Source organism: Nycticebus coucang, chromosome 8 (assembly GCF_027406575.1).
Source record: "Nycticebus coucang isolate mNycCou1 chromosome 8, mNycCou1.pri, whole genome shotgun sequence".
NCBI classification, from domain to species: Eukaryota; Metazoa; Chordata; class Mammalia; order Primates; family Lorisidae; genus Nycticebus; species Nycticebus coucang.
Genome location: NC_069787.1, coordinates 75,846,653 through 75,867,997, shown reverse-complemented (window position 1 = coordinate 75,867,997; position 21,345 = coordinate 75,846,653). Strand labels below are relative to the sequence as shown.

The window sequence follows — 21,345 nt, the reverse complement described above, 5'->3', positions numbered from 1 at the left end:
AGAGATGAACACACTCCTCTTTAAATAAACGTCACCAATACTGAGTATCATTCTTCTCTTGGGTTCTCTTTTGGAGGGTGAAACCATTTTTTTTAATCAGAAAAATCCTAATACACAGCAGACTGGTCTGGATTTTCCTGCTGTTGAAAGGGGAGAGGGGTGTCAGGAGTGGCCTCTCACAGAGGAGCTGTTCCAGGACATGGAATATACATCTCCTGGGTTTCCAGCTGTGCCACAGAGAATCCCAGGGCTCTTTAGAGGGGCTCAGGCCAGGAGGGGTGAAGGAGCAAGTGGTGAGGCTTCTGTTCCCCCAACTCCACTCAAGCCACCCCATCCATCTTCACCTGTTTACCTGCTGGACTTCCCTTCAAGGGCCCACCCCCAAGAATGCTTCAGGGTGCTCAGCACACCTCTGATGGGTCCGCCTCCCTTGTGCCACAGATGAGGATCCCAAGGGAGGCAACTCGCCCGGGGATGCACACATAACCCACAACACCACCGACACTGCCCGGGAAGCCCGTGACGGGGACGCAGGCAGGTGCTGGAGTCTCCGCGAGTCAGCAGCTGTTTCTCATCAGTTCGTCCTGATCTGTGTGTGAGAAATCAGAATCTGAGAAGTCTCTAGGAATCTCCTGAGCTCACAGCCCAGGACTAGGAGAGGGGGCAGCAGGTGGAGGCCAGTATGGGCTGGCCAGAAGGTGGGGCCTCCAAAGGCTCAGCCAGGGCCCTGGAGGCCTGTTTCTCTGAAGCCAGGAACACAGACTTGTACCTGCAGAGGGCAGGGCTAGAGGAACAAAGCTGGGTATTTCCTCACAGGAGAACTCAGCTTTCTCCTCAGAACAAGCCCCGAGGCGGGTCCCCACAAGGGTGTCTCCGGCCAGGCCCAGGACTCCTGCAGTTCTCCGAGCCTAGAGCTCAGGTCTGGCAGCTCTTTCTGTTGGAAGCAGCTAGAATATTGCTGCAGACCCCATGTGAGAGGTTTATGTTGCATTGATTTGTGTATTTGGGTGTGCAGTGAGAAGTGGAAGTGACATTAATCTTCATCTTTTACTTTCCTGAGGCTCTGTGTTGTCACAGGTCACTAAAGGCCTGCCTCATGTTACGCAGTGGGTACTGGTAAAAATCTTTTCCTTTTTTAAAAGCCAAAAATTGATATTTAGGAGACTTGTCTCATTCCATTTAACTTTACTATACATTCTTAATTTCCCACAAAACAAATTCCTTGAAAATGAAATATGTTTGTTTGCTAGGGAAGGTAGAGAAGGCAGTTTACACCTTTAGCACAGATTCAGGTGCCCTATGCGTGCTGATTCCCTGCAGGTTTTATACAGATACTGTTATCCGTGCATTTATCTCCTTATCTGTAACAGTGGTGGCTCAAATAAACCCACTGGTTTATCCATTCACTTATCCTTTCATCCATTTATTTGTGAAGTCTTGGCCCTGTCCTAGATACTCAGACACAGCAAAGGCTACGGCACACAGAGAAATACTTGCTCTCAGGAGCTCATGCTCCAGTCGGCAGGGCAGACAGAGACAGGACATGTGTGTGGAGTCTGTTGTGTGATAGATGATGATGGGCATTAGAGACAAGGCTGGTGGAGAGCCGCGTGGGGCAGAGAGGTCGCAGTCTCAATAGGGCGGACCTCAGCCAGAATGAACAATTTGAGGGAAGCTGGGGAGGGAGAAAGCTTGTGGTTAGCTCAAGAAGGGGTGTTCCAGGCAAAGGAACAGTAAGACCAAAGGTCCTGAGGTGGGAACACATGGCGGGCGTGTTCTGAGGATGGGGAGGGGGCTGCTGAGGCTGCAGCTGAGTGCAGGGAGGTGGGGCAGAGGAGACAGGCCAGAGAGGTGAGGCCGGGGCATGGGATCTAGCTGAGGGCCTGGACTTTGGCTTTTACTGTTAGTTTGGGGGCCCTGGAAGGTGGACCTGATCTTAGTTCCAGCCCTACAGCTGCTGAGAGAATAGACTGAAGATGGGAGTGGGGAGGGCCCAGGATGAAGGCAGAAGCAGAGAGACAGGTTGTTTCTTATTTCTTTTCCTCCTTCCTACACACACACACACACACACACACACACACACACACACACACACACACACACACACACACACACACACACAGTTTCAGTCTGTGGTTAGTGAGAGTAAGTGCTTGGCAAATGTAATACCTTTTGTTAAAACTAAATGCATTTTCTGGCACATAGAAAATGTTTATTCACCTTCTTTTCTGGAGATGACCCACACTCAGCAGAAATGCTTACTGCCACTGGCCAAGGCAGGGGAAAACCAGATGCTTAGATTGCAATCCTGGTGGACGCCTCCTAGTCTGGGGCCCTAAGCAGGGATTCTTGCCCTTAGGTGAATATCTGGAAATCTCTTATAAAGGTAAAGATTTGCAAATCCATTTTTAGTGATTTAGAGAATTCCTCAGTCAGAGAAACCAAATCCCTGGGGAGCCTTCAACTACTTCCCTCTCTTCCTGACGACCTGCAGTGGGTGCTGGCGAGGTGGGTGTGCCATGTCACCTGTGTGCTTTTATCACTAATATCCTCCCCTCCCTGGGCAGCTCATCTTCTCTTCTCTCTGCTTCTCTTAGTTTGATTGGGGCCGGGTTTGAACCCACCACCCTTGGTATATGGGGCTGGTGCCCTACTCACTGAACCACAGGCGCCACCTCATCTTCACTGTTTCTTACCATTGGCGTTTGTTGACCTGTGATGTCTTAGGGTCTTGGCTTCCTGGGTGCCAGCAGGCAGCAGGAATGTACAGCTGAGGGTGGCCTAATGCGGTGGGTGACGAGCCAGTTAACATCCTCTCCTGAGATATTCAAATGTAGCCATGTCTGAAGCAGAATTAGAATTTGCTGCTCTCACTTTTCCTACCTGCTTGAAACTTTGACTCAGAACTTCTCAGTAGAATGCTCAGTTCAGAAAGAAGATTCTGGATGGAGGCTCTGCAAGGCCTCTCTGGGGCACAGCCCTTCCTGCCCGCCCACTTGGTGTACTCCCCTGCAGAGGGGCCGGCTGGGGCCGTCTCTAGTTCTCAGAAGGCCTTAGGTGTGCCTGGGTCCTTTCAGTGGCCCTGTTGTTCATATAAAATAATTGCGCCCTCCATTGACACGTGATCTCATTTTTTACACGAAATATTTCCAAGAATCATCAAACTTCAAAGCAGAAGGTTCTGGTTCCTGTACTCAGAGCTCCTTGGGTTTAGGGGTGGGGGCAGGTGGGAGCTGGGAGAGTTTTCTTTTCCTCACATACTCCCTGCACATTCTGTAAAGTTGTTGATTGGGTTTGAAATAATGCCTTTTCCAACCCTTCATTTAAAAAATGAGATATTAGATGGAGGTCTCTTGAAATTTTCAATTTAAAATATATGGACTTACCTCTTAAATTATTGCCTTTAGGCTGTGGCATATTTGACTACAACAAAATGCCATCATGAAATTCATCATGCCTGAATTCACTTAGGTTGTGGCTCAGAGACTGCCCCCCAGCCCCAATTTCCGTATCTCTGGCTCTGAAACTCCTGAGACCGCGTTCAGTCATCTTCAAGTTTATATCCTGGGAAGGCAACGGTTGCTCTGCGGACCCCTCCGAACCTCACCGTGGGAAGCTATGGTCTATTTCGCTGCTCTTTGCACCCCCCTTTTAAACACCCAAATCAATGCCCAGTAAATGGCACAGTTTTGTAATTGCATCTGTAGGGAAAGGCGATTCGTTCCTGAGAGGGAAGGACATGAGGTGAGACTTATTAGTGCACGTGCCGCTGGTCTCCGCAAACACACCCCCAGAGTCGTGATCTGTGATTCTAGGCTTTTCAGAGTAGAAGTTCTAGCAGAATATTTTACTTGTCTTCAGATTGAGGTCAGGTAAGAAATTAGTTTAGGGTGGCGCCTGTGGCTCAGTCGGTAAGGCGCCGGCCCCATATACCGAGGGTGGTGGGTTCAAACCCGGCCCCGGCCAAACTGCAACCAAAAAATAGCCGGGCGTTGTGGCGGGCGCCCGTAGTCCCAGCTACTCGGGAGGCTGAGGCAAGAGAATCACTTAAGCCCAGGAGTTGGAGGTTGCTGTGAGCTGTGTGACGCCACGGCACTCTACCGAGGGCCATAAAGTGAGACTCTGTCTCTACAAAAAAAAAAAAAAAGAAATTAGTTTAAATGTATCAGTTTGAAAACGTTAATGCTTTATTAGTAAATCAATTTGTGGAATTTCAAATGAAAATCTCCCAGCTGAAGGACTAACCACAGCATGGAAGGATTGATTACTTGGCATTTTTCAGCTTTTCTTAGTTCTTAGGCCACGTGAAGAAGTAAATTTCATTTGTAATCTCATTTGTAAGTCTAATTTTAATAGAGTCTTTTATTCATATGAAGGATGGATTTCTTTTATGTAACCCTGAAGAAAAAGAGTTAGTACTGAAAAGGCATAATCATACCTGATTTAATGAATGAGCATATTTATGGATTTTCAGAAAAGACCCAAAGAAACGTGGTCACACCAGTGCCTTCACGTCATTTTAGCTCTGGGGCTGACTTCAGGGACTTGAGGGAAGTGTCACCTTGGTTTGGAAGAGATTTTTCTACAAAAGAATGGGAGAAGGATGTTATCTCTCATGAAAGAATTATACTTTCAAAACTCTCTTCCCACCTATCTCTCCCATCCCCCACATGCGAAAACCATTGCCAGACTTTCTGGTTTCTTCTCTATCACCAAGTGTCAATACTGTGGTTAACAATTCACCCATCAAGAGAGCTGCTTTAGAGATGTGGAGTAACTGGGATATAAAGCCTTCAGTGCTCCAGCGGAGTGTCAGGCCGCAGCGCTGCTTGCTAGAGTTTCAGAATCACCTTGTCCATCTTTATCACAGCCCTGTGAGGTGCAGACCCCATCACCTGCATGTCATAGGTGAGGAAACTGATGTGCAGAGAAGTTAAAATCACCAGGCTGGAAGGATCCTCTTATAAGATCTCATCCATTTGTGTGGCATAGTCTCCACGTACAAATGTTGTAAAGAAAATCTTAGCTGTGCGATCCTACCGTACCAAGTTTGTCCTGGTACCCGAGAGCTCATGCTCTGCGTGCTCCTGCTGTGCGGGTTTGGCTGGATAAGACATGTGAGTGAGTGGGGGTCCCCATGGTATCCAGTTAAGGATAGGAAGGGTCAACATAGGAGACACCAGGCATGAGGTTCAAGTGCTGGGGAGACATGTCAGCTACCTAGAAGGAAAGTGCAGATGCTCTTTAGTTTGTGATGAGGTCATGTCCTGATAAGCCCATCATAAGCTGAAAGTGTCTTAAGTCAAAAATATATTTAATGCTCCTCACCTACCCACATCAGAGTTTAGCCTCACCTGCCTTCACGTGCTCAGACATTTCATGTTAGTCTACAGGTGGGCACGGACACCTGCAGTATGCAGATGGGAAGTATTTGCTTGTTCATCCTGGTGATTGAGGGTCTTACTGGGAGCTGCCTGGCATTGTGTACAGTATTGCACCACATGCGGCTTGCCCAAGGAAAGATCAAAATTCAGAATCTGAAGTGCAGTTTCTACTGAATGTCTATCACGTTCACGCCATTGTACAGTCAAAAAATCCTAAGTTAAACCACATTAAATTGGGAGCCATTATGGTCTGTTAGCCCTGGAGCAGGGGAGGTAGGACCCTCTTCTCTGAGGCCTTGAAGGCAAGTTGACTGGCAGCCTTCTCTCCAGGGCCCAGGGGCCTCTCCCAGCGGCTACAGAGTCTAGGAGGATATGGCTGGCACTTGAGGAACCAGGGGGCTGGGGAGTAAAACCTGGGGAGAGAGGGATATCTGACATGGCCTCTCTCTTTTCCATTTTTCCTTCTGACTTCTTAGTCAAGAAGAACCAATAGTTGGTCTGTGTCTGGAATTGGCTGCAATTTTCTACCTGCTTTGGGCTGACTTCTCATTAATCCAATTCAAGCCTACAAAGTAGGCCTTGAAACAAAAAAATGTTATCAGAGTTGCCCAATCTCCAAGGGTTCTGATAAGAAGGATCCCAAGGCCAATGTCTAATTCTCACAAACACAATAGTCTTCCCTAAAGTGTGTAGATGGGAGGGGACCTTAGAAGTCACCTGGGGCAGTTCTCTCAGATGGAGAGGGTCAGAGAGCGGGAAGGGGCCTGGGCTTTACTTTCATGAAGATGTGTTAATTCAGTCAAGGGAGCCCAGCAAGCTGGAGCGGGGACACAGGGAGACATTGAGTGTGGAGGAGTTATGCCACCTGCACATTTACATTCCACGTACTCAATTATATTCCTCATTGGATAGAGAAGGATTTAATGCTGCTGTGAGTCTGCCCTCCAGTCTTGCCCACATGCTTGCAAGCCACCCATGGATCTGCTTCTCCTGTGCTCTTGGTTCCTGTATGTGCCCTCCTGTGTGAGCATCTCTCTGTACCTGGAGTGACTGAGACCCTGAACGTATGCCAGGATGCCACCATGGGTTTACATCTTTTCTGTTGGTTGGGGAACACATGAGTTTAATGGACTTAGAGTGAGGTTGCTGGTCCAGACGAGCCTAGTATGTTCTATGTATTATAGTTCATGGGCAGTTAAAGGAATTTTCAAGGGTGAATTGAACTATAGCTGAATGCATCTTAGTATTGACTTTAGGAGCTAACAATGATCACACTCTCTATACAAACTAGCTCCGTCTCTCCCCAGACTCCCTGTTAAGCTAATACACACTAAAAGAAATCTCAACATCTCTCTCTCTCTCCCTCCCTGCTCCCAACTCCCGCCCTCTCTCTCTCTCCTGCGCAAATTCTAGCTCTAATCGATTTAGATGCTTGTCTAGCCTGAGAGAGAAGTACTGACCAGTTAAATTACTTACCCTCCCTGGGTTTCAGGTTCCTCATCCTATGATAAAATTATTGCTCTATAGGGTACTTATGAGGCTCAAAGGACAGGTGCTTGTAGAGCCTCCAGGAACATCTGGCAGCCAGATAGTGCTGGCACATGGAAGATGTTGAGCCCACTCTTCGCCCTTTCCACCGCAGGACCAGGAGCCCAGGGAGGGGCTGTCACTAATTGTGTGGTCCTCTGCCCTTTTTGATCTCAGGGTGTCTTTGATAAGGGGGTAGCCCTGGGGTGAGCTAGAGTAGAGCCAAGCCCGGAGAGGTGCCTTACGTGAAATATGCACGTACATCTCAGAGGACCATAGGGCTGGATCCCAGGGCCCCTGCCGGCCTGTATGAGACCTCCGTGTACAAACTTCACAGTAGCCCGGAGCTTATGCATTTTGGAAATAGTCTTTGAGAACTTGATGAAAACTATGCCCCTCTCCTTTCCCCAGCCCCAAACTACCCTAGGAACATTAACGTGGCCCTTTTCTCTAGAAAAATAAACCTACCTAATTCTGCATTGCTTCAAGAAGATTAAGACTCCTCTCAGCCCAATCCTTGGGTCCTAAGTTAGAGAACCCCTGATCTGGAGGTAGGTGGGCAGAGGTGTCTCCTCCAGACTGCTGACAGCAGCTCTACAGTCTGACTTCTTTAACTTCAAGAAAACCATTGGAGTTGTCTCTGTGTGCTCTCAGGATGAAGGCAGATACTTTTTAGAAGTTTAAAAGACAGGGTCTGGCCCTGCTGACCTGGTCATCCTCCATACTGACACACCTTCCTTCTGCCTGGGGGCCCCCTTCTCAGCCCCTTCATACACACCCGGCTCCTTCCCAAGGCAGGGCCTTCCAATGCGCTCTTCCCCTGCTGGGATGCTCTTCCTTTCTCTCTTCACTTTCTTGACTTTTACTCAGCTCAAGGGTCCCTTCCCCAGGGAAACCTTCCCTTTCCAGGTCACTTCCTCTTGCTGGAGGCCTCCATGGCACCAGGCACCTCTCCCCCGCCCTTTACCACGGTTACAGTTTTGTGTCCCTTTGGTGATTGGTCCACCTTTCTGTTCTGCTTACTGAGGGCAGGAAGTGGGTCTGTTTTGCTCCCCATTGTATTCTCAGCACTTTGCACAGGTGGAACATACGGCGAATGTGAAGCTGCTGTCTGCAGAGGGGGCAGGTGTGACATGTGCCGCAGGAGGCATTTTGATCTCTCCTCTTCTGATCCCCACATGTCCCTTTCCTCCGTTTGTGTGTCTAACTTCCCCTCCTCTCTCCCTGGAGGTGTGCTGAGGCTCCTGGAACACGGGGAAGAGTATGTATTCACCCTGCCTAGTGCCTATGCCCGGTCTATTCTCACCATCCCGTGGGTGGAGCTTGGAGGAAAAGTCAGCATCAACTGTGCCAAGACTGGGTACTCAGCGACGGTGATATTCCACACCAAGCCTTTCTATGGAGGGAAAGTCCACAGGTAGGAACCTGCCAGGGAAGCTCTGGCTTTGCCTTACCACGAAGTCCTGAGTTTCCTTTCTCCATTAGAATATTGAGTTCCAGTGATAAGATGAGTTGAAAATCAGGATGAAGTTGTTCACTCATCTTTTTCCATCCCTTTGCATGGCAGAGTTTTGGTGAAATCTTAGGTGATTTACAGGACATACACCAGTCTAAAAGGTGGTTCTGTTTGTTGTTTTTTTTTTTTCTTTTTTTTTTAGGTGGTTCTGTTTGTTACAGTAAACTCTTCCTTCTGAAGCCACAGCTTGTTTCTATGCTCTGAAGTGATTTATTCTGTGAACCCAGATGTTGTCAAGCAGTTCCCCATTTCTTTTTGAGGTGGCTACATTAACTACTCAAATCTTTGTATTATGTATCTGTGAGCTCAAGACCGTTTCTCTCCTTTGAGAAGCTGGAAAGGCCAAAGCCTAAGAAACTGAAGTAGAGGCCTGCTGTTTGAGGAAGCACAAAATTGTCCTTTTTGTTCCAGCTATTAAAAAAAAAAAAAAAATCCTCTTTCAGGGCAGATGTAATGCAAAGCAAGCTCCCATCTTTACCCTTGTTCTTGGAAAACATTCCTCTGCATGGTGTTACCATGAGGGTGTCAGCATTCCCCAGTATAGCCCAGGCACGTGGACGCCCTCGCGTCATTCTGGAGCCAGCACACGCAGGCTTGCAAGAGCCGATTTGGGTGCGTTTCTCCCATCTCTGCACTCATTACTCCCTATCTCCACCCTTGGTGATAACGTGGTGGTAGTTGAAATCAGTGGTGATGGGACACCACAGAAGTGGCCCAGATGTTGTACTCCCTGGAGAAAGCCAGTCGTTGAACATTTACCAGCACACCACTAATACCCGTCCACTGTATGCACCACAGATTCCTCATGCCCACGAACCTCTGCCTCACCACCTGGCAACGGTGGCTGTTTGGGGCTAAGGGAGAAAGTTCAAGTCTATGTTTGAAAACTCTTAACTTGAGCCTGTGATGGGTCTTAAGAAAAAGAGAAGCTCTGCTCTTAAACTTGGCTGCTCTGGAGTGAGCTTCCCTGTTTTTCCTGTGTTACTTTGACTATAGAAAGCTGGAATGTGGACAGGGAGGTGGGAGTCTGCTTTCACCCAGAGGCAGAGATGTGGAGTTAGCGCAGGCAAAGCGGCCAAAAGAGAGGTCACAATATCCGTAAGTAGGGCCTGTTAGAGAGAGGCTCAAGGTCATCTTGGAGCCCCTGTCGATGGTGGGAAGGTGCTGATGTGAGGCCGAGAGTCTGGGTTCTGCTTAACCTTCATTCAGAGGACGTGGACATATCCCTTCCTCCCCAGTGTGAGCTCTCCTGGGATTAGCAGCAACCATTTTTGACCCCAGATAGAACTGACCTCACTTAAGGATTGAAAAGCTCTTCCTACACTCCTGTGCTCTTTTGGGGGTTAAAATGTAGTGCTGTTATATGCCATTAGGGGCAGGAAAGGGTATATTTTGTTTTGCTTTTACTTCCATTTTGCTTGATTTTTACTTTTACTTTGCTTGATTTCCATTCCAAAGAAAACATTTTATATAAACATTGTGTGTTTATCAAACCCAAGAAATTAATGGTGCTACATTACTGTTAACCAATCTATGAATTTTATTTAGATTTCATCAGTTTTTCCACTAGTGCTTTCCTTCTCTGTTCAAGGGTTACATTTTAAGAGCTAGTCTTTGAGCGAAACTGCAAAAAGAGTTCCTCCTTCCCACCCTCCATAAAAAATTCTCTGAGTATAAATGCACCTTTTGAAGTCTCTGTTTTGATACTCTCCCTAAATGTGTTCATTGATTCATTCATTAATTCAGGGTCACAGCGGAAGTGAAGCACAATCCAACCAACACCATTGTTTGTAAAGCTCATGGGGAATGGAACGGTACTTTAGAGTTCACCTATAGCAATGGAGAAACCAAAGTCATCGACACGACCACACTGCCCGTGTATCCTAAGAAGATCAGACCTCTGGAGAAGCAGGGGCCCATGGAGTCCAGGTGAGGGTCGGGCTGTGTGTTTCTCTCAGCTTAGCTTGTCCTCAGCATTTGACTCAAGGGACAGAGAGTCAAAATGGGCCAGCAGTTATGTTCTTCTGGCTTCTTTAGATGTTTGAATTTTCCACTGTCACTTAGGAATAGATCCTTTCAGCTTTTAGTCCAGTCATTCTGCAATTTTGGGATGGGGCATGCAGACAGTCTATAGCAGACTTTATTTATTTATTTATTTTTTGAGACAGAGTCTCATTTTGTCACCCTCAGTAGAGTCCTGTGGTGTCATGGGTCACAGCAGCCTCAAACTCTTGGGCTTAAGCAATCCTCTTGCTTCAGCCTCTTGAGTAGCTGGGACTATAGGTGCCCACCACAATGCCTGGCTATTTTTAGAGACCTGGCTGGTCTCGAACTCCTGAGCTCAAGCAATCCACCTGCCTTGGAGTGCTGGGATTACAGGTTCTATGCCTGGGTCATGGTGTGTGAGCCACCGTGCCTGACCCTTTACAGCGGACTTTTAACGCTTGTTCTGAGAAAGTTTGTCAACTCATCTATTGCTTGATTTCAAATGTAAATACAGAGAGTTGCTAGTAATCAAAGAACCTTGCAGTGAAGCAATGAGATACTAATTTGTCTCTTACCAGATTAACATACTACCCTGATCTTCTAGTAGGGGTGTGTGCAGTGCCGCTGCATGGATCTGTACCTTGAAACTCATGAATTTAATTTTGTACAGGTAGTCCTGGGTTATGGGTGACCCAACTCAATGGCATTCTGTACTTACAAACGGGTTCACAAGGCTTCCCATAGGGAAAATTTGTAATTAAAAAATTGGTAATTCATGAACTCCTTTCTTCCGCACACGTAAATAAACCCACGTGTAAGTGGTTCACGGTGCAGGGTCTTCACATGAGTGGCCAGGCTCATTGTTAGTATGTCCCCTTATGCACAGCATCACTTTTGTCTTAACTTGTTAATTTGATTTTGGAAATCTGTATTTTATTGCCTTGCCTTATTGCCATGCTTCCAAAATAAAAGTCCACTGCAGGTCCAGGTGAGCCTGTAGTGAAGAGAAAAGGGATCACAATGGAGACAAAAGTAGGACTAACTAAAGGTTCAGAGAAAGGCAAGATATCATCGTTCGCTGGGAAAGACATAAGCTTCGGTGGCGTGCCTCTCGGAACCATTATAAAGGATAAAGTGTGTGAGAGGCTGTGCTCCAATGAAAGCATCAATTATTACTAAATAGCATAGTGGATTCATTATGAAAATGGAAAGGTTATTATTATTTGGTTAGAAGATCAAAATAATTGTAACATTCCTATTAGCCTAGAAATTAAAAGAAAGAGCACAATAGTTTCTGTAATTTACTCTGCCAGTACAGGGGTATTATTATTACAGTATTACACTCTGTCATTATTACCAGATATGAGCCATTCTGGTGTTGTTGTTATTATTGTATATACACTGTTTATCAGGTGTCTGGGTTACAAATCCAACCTAAAGATGTTCTCAGGAATGTAACATTTGAAACCCAGGGACCTTGCCTATAATCTACTTCTGGGAATCTTTTCTCTGGGAAAATCCTTAAATTCAGGAAATAATTTCAATGAAAGGTTTTTTGTTTTTTTGTTTTTTAAGAAAACTAAACTATGAAAGAAAGGGGAACAACCCAACTGTCCAACACGTGGAAAATTGTTAAGTAAATTATGAAGTATCCTCTCAATTAGTATATCCACTTTGTGGTATGAATATAATGTAGCCATTTAAAGTGATGTTTTTGTGGGCAGACAAGCAAAATCTTCTCGTCCTATGCCATTTTTATTTTTTTGTCTAGGACATCAGCCAAGTAAGGTTCTTGTGCCAAATCTAGCCTGTGGCTGTTTTGTAAATAAAGTTTTATTGGAACACAGCCATGATCATTCATTTACATATGGTTTATGGCTTCCTTTCTGCTACAACAGCAGAGTTAAGTAATTGTAACCAAAAACATACAGCCTGCAAAGCCTAAAATATTTACTATCTAGCAATTTACAGAAATTGTCAATCCCTGCTCTAATCTAAAAGCATGTGCTCTTTAGAAACATGATGTAAGGCTAAAATGAAATTACAGGTGTTTCTGTGAAAGGGTTTACTATTAACTAGAAGAGTTTATAACCAAGTGGAAAAAAATGCTTATTAAGTAGAAATAAAGAAGGGATATAGCAGGGCATACAAATAACACATGATAACTGAATTTAATAAAAACAAAGCTTTAGTATCCCTGGAACCTTCGTACATACTTTCTTATTCATCTGTTTAGTCAAGGACAGTGAGCGTAACTTCTGTGTCCAAATGGACGGCATGAACTCTTACTCGTCTTTTTCAGCCCAGCCTATTGGGCCATAGTAGCTAGGTAAAGGAAAGGCTGAAATAAGGAAAGAAATCATCTTCTTGCCCACACACAAGGATGGAGAAACCTGTAGTTCATACCATGGCATGACTATTGTTTCTAGTCTAGCTGTTGAGAACAAAACTATGATTACCTGTTACTTTCCTTCCACGGATATCAGAGTAGGTTAACCTTTTTTTTTTTGAGACAAAGTCTACTATGTTGCCCACAGTAGAGTGCTATGATATCACAGCTCACAGCAACCTCAAACTCTTGGGCTTAAGCAATTCTCTTGCCTCAGCCTCCCAAGTAGCTGGGACTACAGGCACTCACCACAACACCCCACTATTTTTTTGTTGTAGTTATCATTATTTGGCAGGCCCAGGCTGGGTTCGAACCCACCAACTCCAGTGTATGTGGCTGATGCCCTAGCCGCTGAGTTACAGGCCCTGAGCCAGGTTAGCTATTCTTTATGAAGACTCTTTGAGGTCTCAGAATTCATCCTGGAGCAGGGATGCAGTCAGGTATCAGAGTAAGAGAGAAGGTGCTACCTCTTTTTGCCTATTTATGTGGACTTTACTGAAATATGGAGCTGAACTACAGTACCCCTCCCCCACCTTTTCCATGGATTCATTTTCAGTGGTTTCTGTTACCCATAGTCAACCACCACCTGATAATTGTACAGCACAGGATGTCTCAAAGGTCTCCATCAATAGGAAAATTACCACATTCATGTTTTATATTATATTTTCTATTTCTTATATTTATATATCAACACATAGAGAACTATTTGGTAAACGTGCACACACATTCATGTAACTTTTATGGTAGTGTATTGTTATAATTGTTCTGTCGTTAATCTCTTACTATGCCTAATTTAAATTAGACTATATCATGCAGGGCCTGACAATTAAGTGTGTGTGCTTACATTGGCATCACTATATAAACAACTCAGTAAGGTTTCATAACCTTGGTATATCAGTGGTTCACAGTTGTGTTCATGTCACTGTGTGGTGGTGCCTTGCTGAGTGGCGTTTATTATTGTTGTGTGTTTTGGTGTGTTTGTGTTTTGTTGCAAGAATGTCGTCAGAGGTTAAATTAGAGCAATGAATAAACATTAAATTTTTTGTTAAACTTGGCAAGAGTCTAAGTGAAATCAGGGACTTGTTGGTCCCAAGTTTGTGGGGATAATGCCATGGAGAAACGGCAGGATACAAGCATATTAAATGTTTTCCTGAGGGGAGAGAGAGTGTCACTGATGAAGAGAGGTCAGGACAGCCAGTAACGAGCAGAACTGACAAAGACATTGCAAAAATTCATCACATTGTGTGTGGAAATCCTCAATGGACTATGAGAAGCATAGCAGAACACATAAACATAGATAGAAAAGCAGGGAAATCTGAACTAAAAATCTTGGTATGAGAAAGGTGTGTGCAAAAATGGTCCGTAAGGAGCTCACCGATGAACAAAAGCAAAGGAGAGCCAAAGTTTACCAAGACATTTTGGAGAGGCAAGATGATGTTTTGTGCCGTGTTATCACTGGTGATGAAACATGGGTGAACTCATACAACCCTGAAACAAAGTGTCAAAGTGCACAATAGAAGTCTCATACCAAACATTTGTCAGTCCAAATGAAGAGTCAAAATAATGTTGCTAACCTTTTTTGATATCAGAAGGATTATTCATTGTGAATTTGTACCAACTGGACAAACAGTTAACCAAGCTTCCTATTTGGAAGTGCTGAAAAGGCTGAATGATAAAGTTAGACAAAAACAATCTGAACTTTTCGCCAACAACTCATGGCTCTTGTATCACAACAATGCAGCAGCTCACACAGCACTATCTGTGAGGGAGTTTTTAGCCAGTCAACAAAAAACTATCTTGGAATATCCTCCCTACTCTCTCAATCTGGGCCCTAATGACTTTTTTCTTTACCTGAAGATGAAGGAAATATTAAAAGGAAGCCATTTTGATGACATTTGGGACATCAAGGGTAATATGATTACAGCACTGAGGGTCATTCCAGAAAAAGAGTTCCAAAATTGTTTTGAAAATTGGATTAGGTGCTGGCATTGGAGCATAGCTTATAAAGGGGAGTACTTCAGAAGTGACCGTAGCAATAGTCAGCAATGAGGTATGTAGCGCTTTTTCTAGAATGAGTTTGTGAACTTAATTGTCAGACTTTGTAGGTATGTATGTGTAGGAAGAAAACATCATACGTATTATCTGTGGTTTCAGGCATCTCCTAGGGATCTTAGAATGCATTTCCCTCCATGGATATGGGGGATACTACTATATAGGGAAATTGAGCCCACTCACCCTTGATCTCTGCGGTGGAAATAGCCTCGCGAGGTAACGTGGCTGGTCCAAGGCTCCCTTGCCACTCAGAGCACATGCTCCCACTTCCTGCTAGGTCTGCTGGACCTTACCTGCAGAGGCAAAGGAGGGATGATCAATGTGCCTGGGTGGGACAGTGGTTAAAATAGTTGTCTCATCCCTCACATGGTACCAGCCCTGGTTAGGCCTCCAGTCCCCAGCCAGCACCCTTGGAAGGTAACTATGGCCCTGTTAGAGTTAGAGTGCAGATATCCTGTTATCTGCCCACACTGTAGTGTGTTCATGATGCCCAGAGCCTGGACTGAGCATGGGTCCTTCCTTGGCCTGGGCCCAGGGATACCCACCCTTTGTCATGCTGCCCTGCCTCCTCAGAAGGGGCTCCCCTCAGGAGCAAATCTTCCTGATTTGCTCCTCTCCCTTCCCACCTTGAAGGTGCCTTACCTTTCTGCCTTTTCTTTTAGCTTGGTGTTCAGATCTTTCCTTAGATGAGCAGCACCCACTTCATCTCCCTTCCCAACCTCTCAGGGGACTCTTTTGGTTGGGTTCCTGTGCATCTAGGCATCTCTGACTGTGGGCCACTTCTTGGCCCAGCACCACCCCTCTAGTCCTTGGGGTCTCTGCTCTCTATACTTGGGGCCACTGGTTTATGATGGGACTTAGCATGGGAAGTCGTGCCTTTGAGAGGATGCCCTTTCCCCCCAGCCCATCCTGGTGTCTGGTCCCTCCCTGCACATGAACTGTGTGTTGAGGGTGTGAGTGATGGAAAAGACGGATTTGACCTAATACCCACCTCCTGTTCTTTCCTTACCTCAACCTACTCTCCTGTTTCGCAAATCTTTCCTCTTAAATCAGGACTCAGGGCAGACTAGAAAGCATGGGCTGTGAGGTCAGTTCACCTCTATAAAACAGGGGCCACAGTGAGGCTCTGCTAGGATCTCTTGATGGTGGTTTCAGGGATGTTTGCAGCAGGAACTCAGCCCTTATTGGTTTCTCTCGTTGGCATCTGACCCTCCTCAGAAGGTGCTGCTCTCCCTGTTCATTTTGCTGGTAGCCTCTCTACCCTTCCTTTGCCCGAGCAGGTCAACACCCATGGCCCGTGCTGCACCCGGCCCTCACTGCAGAAAGGGTGGAGGGCACCCACTGTAGAAGAGCTCCCTGGCCCTGGAGTTACTGATCATTTCCTAAAGCCAGGGAGGGAATCCCCACCACTGAGAATTCGGATAGTTCCTTTTGTGTGGCATCCTGGCTTTTCCTGATGCATTAAAGGGAGGAAGTGCATGGGTAATGGTGTCCTGATTTATCACAGTTCCTTTCCTCTCCCTCTAGAACACAGTGTGTCTGAATCTGGGCAGTCCCTAGGACAGCCATTCTCAACCCACAGGACCTGTATGAAAGGTCCACGGCATTAGGAAGGTTGAGAAGCACTGCCCTAGGAGGTCCTGAGGAAGCAGCTGTATGATAAACACAAGCCAATTCAGATGCCTTCTACAGTACAGTGAATGAATGAGGCAGAGAAGTAGCTTTTGTGTAGACATTGGGGGAAATGACAGATCCTGCACCATAAGTGAGCGCGTACACACCACAATCTATAACTCATAATCCTGGGTTCCCTTGTGTGAAAACAGGTACCAGCCTGGTCACCTTAAGTTTCATGGACCTTACGTTTCCTCCTCTGTAAAACGGGGATAGTAGAGCATCTGTATCATTGGGATGTTGTGAGGATTAAGTCAGTTTATATATAAAAAATTCTTAGAGACGTGGTAAATGCTGTATTTGTTGTCACTGCTGTTTGCTGTGGTAGCATACTGCCGACTACTACCATAATTAGATCTGATCTTAAGACACTTCGAGCCCCAAGAAAGGTATAGTGCTTGGGATAAGTGGAGAACAGAAATAACACACATGTGGAGCCAGGGAACCCCAAGTTCAACTCCTGAATCTTGGGGTCTTTGAGGCATTTAGGGTGAGCTGCCCCAAGGAAGCCTTGCCTAGATGCCCCTTCCCTGTTCTGGCTGCTGCCTGCCAAGGACAGTCATCCCCAGGCCAGCTGGGCCTGTCTCATTGTCTCATCTGTTCCATCCATTCCCAGGAACCTCTGGAGGGAGGTGACCCGATACTTGAGGCTGGGGGACATCGACGCAGCCACTGAACAGAAGCGGCACCTGGAGGAGAAGCAGAGGGTGGAGGAACGGAAGCGGGAGAGCCTCCGCACCCCGTGGAAGCCCAAATATTTCATCCAGGAGGTAACTCTGCCACTTGTCCTGGGACTCCCGCCCATAGAGAACTTGTCCTGAGAAGGCAGATGGGTTTTGCTTGAAAGCCTGGCAGATGGGATGAATGACAGAAAGGAACAGGGCAGGCCTGGGGTGGGTTGAGGGAGCTTGACTCTGGCACCAGCTTTGGACCAGGCTTCAGGACAGTTTTTCTGCAATAACATTCATGATGTTTCAAGGCCTGAAACAACCTGGAGGGCAGAACCAAGCAGCTGACACTCCCCCGCTCCCCAGTTTCCCTCCCTAAGAAAAGCCTGTCACCCTGCCAGGGAGGGAAAGGAATGGGATTGTAAACCTGCATATTGTTCTAGTTAGGAAAAGAAAGCTAGCTAGGCACAGTGGCTCATACCTATAATCCTTGCACTCTGGGAGGCCAAGGCAGGTGGATAGTCTGAGCTCATAGGTTCGAGACTAGCCTGAGCCAGAGTGAAACTCCAACTCTAAAAATAGCTGGGTACCGTGGTTGTCCCTGTAGTCCCCAGCTACTCAGTGGGGGAGTGATGGGGGTTGGGGGGAGATGCTGAGGCAAGACAGTTGCCTGAGCAGAGGAATCTGAGGTTGCTGTGAGCTGTGATGCCACAGCATTCTACCAAGGGCGGCAAAGTGAGACTCTGTGTCAAAAGAAAAGCCATGTGACCCCTGTTATTTTACCATTACTAACAAATTACTTAAGAAGTGCCTTGCAGCCCATCTCCACACCTGCTAGGCTGGAGCCCTCACCACTGAGATCAGAGTTTTGCCTCCTGTGGGCCAAAAGGGACAGAGGTGCTAGGGAAGGCCAGCCTGAGTCATGCTTGAAATGCTGCTGCTGGGCAGAGCATGTGGCTCAGTGAGCAGGGCGCTGGCCCCATATACCGAGGGTGGCGGGTTCAAGCCCAGCCCCGGCCAAACTGCAACAAAAAAATAGCCGGGCATTGTGGCGGGCGCCTGTAGTCCCAGCTGCTCAGGAGGCTGAGGCAAGAGAATCACTTAAGCCCAGGAGTTGGAGGTTGCTGTGAGCTGTGTGAGGCCACGGCACTCTACCGAGGGCCATAAAGTAAGACTCTGTCTCTACAAAAAAAAAAAAAAAATGCTGTTGCTGTCCCCCGGGAAAGTGACCCAGGAATGCAGAAATGAGAGGGCAAGGCATTGTGTGCCTTTATGTTCTAAAGTTGTATGTGGTGTGATTGGGAAGGATTCTGAGAACAGAACTGGAAATTATGAGAATGTAGGAGCCACAGGAAAGGGCCTTAAAAGGCAGGCCCTCAGGACCTAGGCAACATCAGCGAGAGAAGCCTGCTGGTGAGGACTAGGGCAGATGTAGGAGTCCTTAATTGTCAGGGCATTCATTAATGGCTACTTAATAAGGAGCAAGGAATTTGGATTTTAACGAGGAATGTGCTATTCCCACAGTGTCAAAAAAAAAAAAAAATTAGACATTAGGAACCAACTGAAATGTATCTACAGGCTTGTTTTAGCCCCAGTGCTAATATTAAAAATCTGACTCACGTAAGAAGGGATTGTTCTGTCTAGACAGAAGGTTGGGAAAAGAATTAGGGCACTATAGTACCTGGAAGTAGACTTAGAGCCAGGAGCAGGGACCACCACTGTTCTCCCCAGTCAAGAACTAAGGGATATAGATTGAAAAGTGACTTCAGGGTTGGATTAAGGTTCCAACAGGAAGGCTGCTTGGGGAGACTCTGTGGGAGCCTTGTCCAGGTGGGGTAAACTTCAAAGGATCCTTCTATGAGGTAGACCTGGTCTCTGAGACATCTTAATTTGCCCGGCTGCTGTGGAAAGCTGTTCATTAAACCCCAACAAAAACCATTTACAGCTCTTCCCCCTGGGTTTCAGAAAAGCCAGTATGTTTGTAACAGAAGGCTAGGGGACATGTCAAGAATAACAATCGGGTGGTGCCTGTGGCTCAAAGGAGTAGGGCACCGGCTCCATATTCCGGAGGTGGTGGGTTCAAACCCAGCCCCGGCCAAAAACTGCAAAAAAAAAAAAAAATAACAATCATCCTGCTGCCGTAACAGTTACCATTCAGTATATTCCTTCCTACTCTAAACTAGATAGCATACACCATTTTGGTTCTTGCCTTTTTCTCTTCCACATCTCATTGGTGGTATTTCTTGTGTGTGCCGACTTGTGCCTACTGCCTGCTGAAGAGAGCCTTTGTTGGCTTTCCCTCCAAGCTGGTGGGCGTAAGTCACTGGTATGCATACACCCTTACTTTTTCTTTCCCTTGTTTGTTCATCCAACTACCCTGTATTTCTCTTGTCCTGCCTCAAAGTGCTAGGATAGGAAGATCAGCTGGACTGTGGAGGGGTAGTGAGACCGGCAGGGTGGCCTGGGTGTGAGACAGCAGGACAGGGCAGGCACACAGATTGGCAGTGGTGATCCTGGCTTCACTCTCTTTCCTGATGAGGTCTCCGTGTAACGCCACCTTCCTTCTCTTACAGGGCGACGGCTGGGTATACTTCAACCCCCTCTGGAAGGCACACTGATGCATGGAGGTGTAGAGCTTCCCCAAATAGCCCTGTTTTTGTAGGAATTAAAGTGATACAGTATCAAGGTTTTGTTGGCGTTCACTGAGACCTCCCGTTAGCACCAAGAAATGGTAACAGAGAAATTATATACTGTGAAAAATGCACCCCCAAACTCTGAAGGATTGAGTTTATTCAAGAGCCATTTGAGGCGTTGTGTGTTTACACACGATGTATGTTCACACACACGCCCTGTGTACACATTTGAGTATTACACATGTAAATACTGCACTCACCAAGGTTTAAGTGGGTAATCAGGAGCTCCTTTTTACCAATAAGGTTTAAAATTTTCTATTTTTCACTTTGCCAGAAATGTTTTACACTCACAAAGATATTCTCCTTTAGTTAACTCCTGTCAAAACAAAGGAGAATTGGCATAGCGCAGCTGACATCCACCTGGTAGAAAGTGGCTTGTTCCTGGTGGAAGTGCAGGTGATTATCATTTAAATGTTGTTCTCCCCACATAAGTGTGTTGTCTTTCTACACCCAAGAAAGATAAGCATTTCTTGCTAGACAGGGTGGGCAGGACATTATTAAAGTTTATGCTAGAGCCTTCCATGATGGAGTGGTTATTCTTGCTCTGAGAGAACTAAGAACCAGACCCCAAGAAGTTTTCTGCCCATTTTTCTGACAATTTCTCACACTCCAACACTAGTCATATATTTTTCACAAGCTGCTGCTTTTATAGCAGAAAACAAATCAGATTGGAGACTTGACTACTTTTATGATGAAAAAGGGCTTTCGAAATTAAATACATGCATGCATATACGAAGATGCACAACCACAGCCTCAATCTTGTATTGAGATTGGGGAAAGAGAAAATAATTTCTTGTGGATTTTTTTTTTTCTTAAGTGCACCTCTCTGGTTTGACCCAAACTCTACAAGAAAGCACTGTGATTAAAACACACGTAAAGCCTGCATCAGTGTTCCATGGTTTCGGTTGACTTTCAGTTCTTAGCCTTTTACAAATTAGGTCAAAGAAGTGTCCAAAATAAAAAGCAAGGAGAAATGAAATGTTTGATTTTTGCTAAATGCTTTATTTTTTACAGCGCCACTCCAATGACATTTATAAAATTCAATAGCATGAATGCTTCTCTGTAGTAATACTAATTTTGTGCCTTTTGTCTGCTTTCTTAAGACCAATTGTTCACACTTTGTAGATATTAGACAAATATATTTCGATTAAATACTATACCTATTTGTGTGTCTGTATTTTATTTTCAGGGATTCAAACGTTCTGATTAGTGCCTCTAAATGAGCTCCAATTTTTTTGGTTAGATAATTCCTAATTATTGATGTGAACAATAATCATATCAATATCAAGACAACAGTGTTTTTAAAACGTTTAAAAACCTACCAGAGAGGCTGGCGCAGTGGCTCACGCCTATAATTGTAGCATACTGAGGAGGCTGAGGTAGGTGGATTGCTTGAGGCCAGGAGTTTAAGACCAGCCTGAGCTGTCTCTACAAAAAACAGAAAAATTAGCCAGGT

The 21,345-nt window shown here is 45.9% G+C and overlaps 1 protein-coding gene across 3 annotated transcripts in view; it reads left to right on the top strand.

Annotated features, from left to right (window-relative positions):
- Nucleotides 1–21,044, top strand: part of OSBPL10 (oxysterol binding protein like 10) — a 351,945-nt gene extending 330,901 nt beyond the window's left edge. For all 3 annotated transcript variants that reach the window (XM_053600064.1, XM_053600063.1, XM_053600065.1), the window contains 4 exons: nt 8,142–8,328; nt 10,174–10,356; nt 17,145–17,298; nt 19,770–21,044. In XM_053600064.1, coding sequence (XP_053456039.1) covers nt 8,142–8,328; nt 10,174–10,356; nt 17,145–17,298; nt 19,770–19,814 — 569 coding nt within the window. In that variant the 3' untranslated portion in view covers nt 19,815–21,044. The remainder of the gene's footprint in view (nt 1–8,141; nt 8,329–10,173; nt 10,357–17,144; nt 17,299–19,769) is intronic.
- The last annotated feature ends 301 nt before the right edge of the window (nt 21,045–21,345 follow it).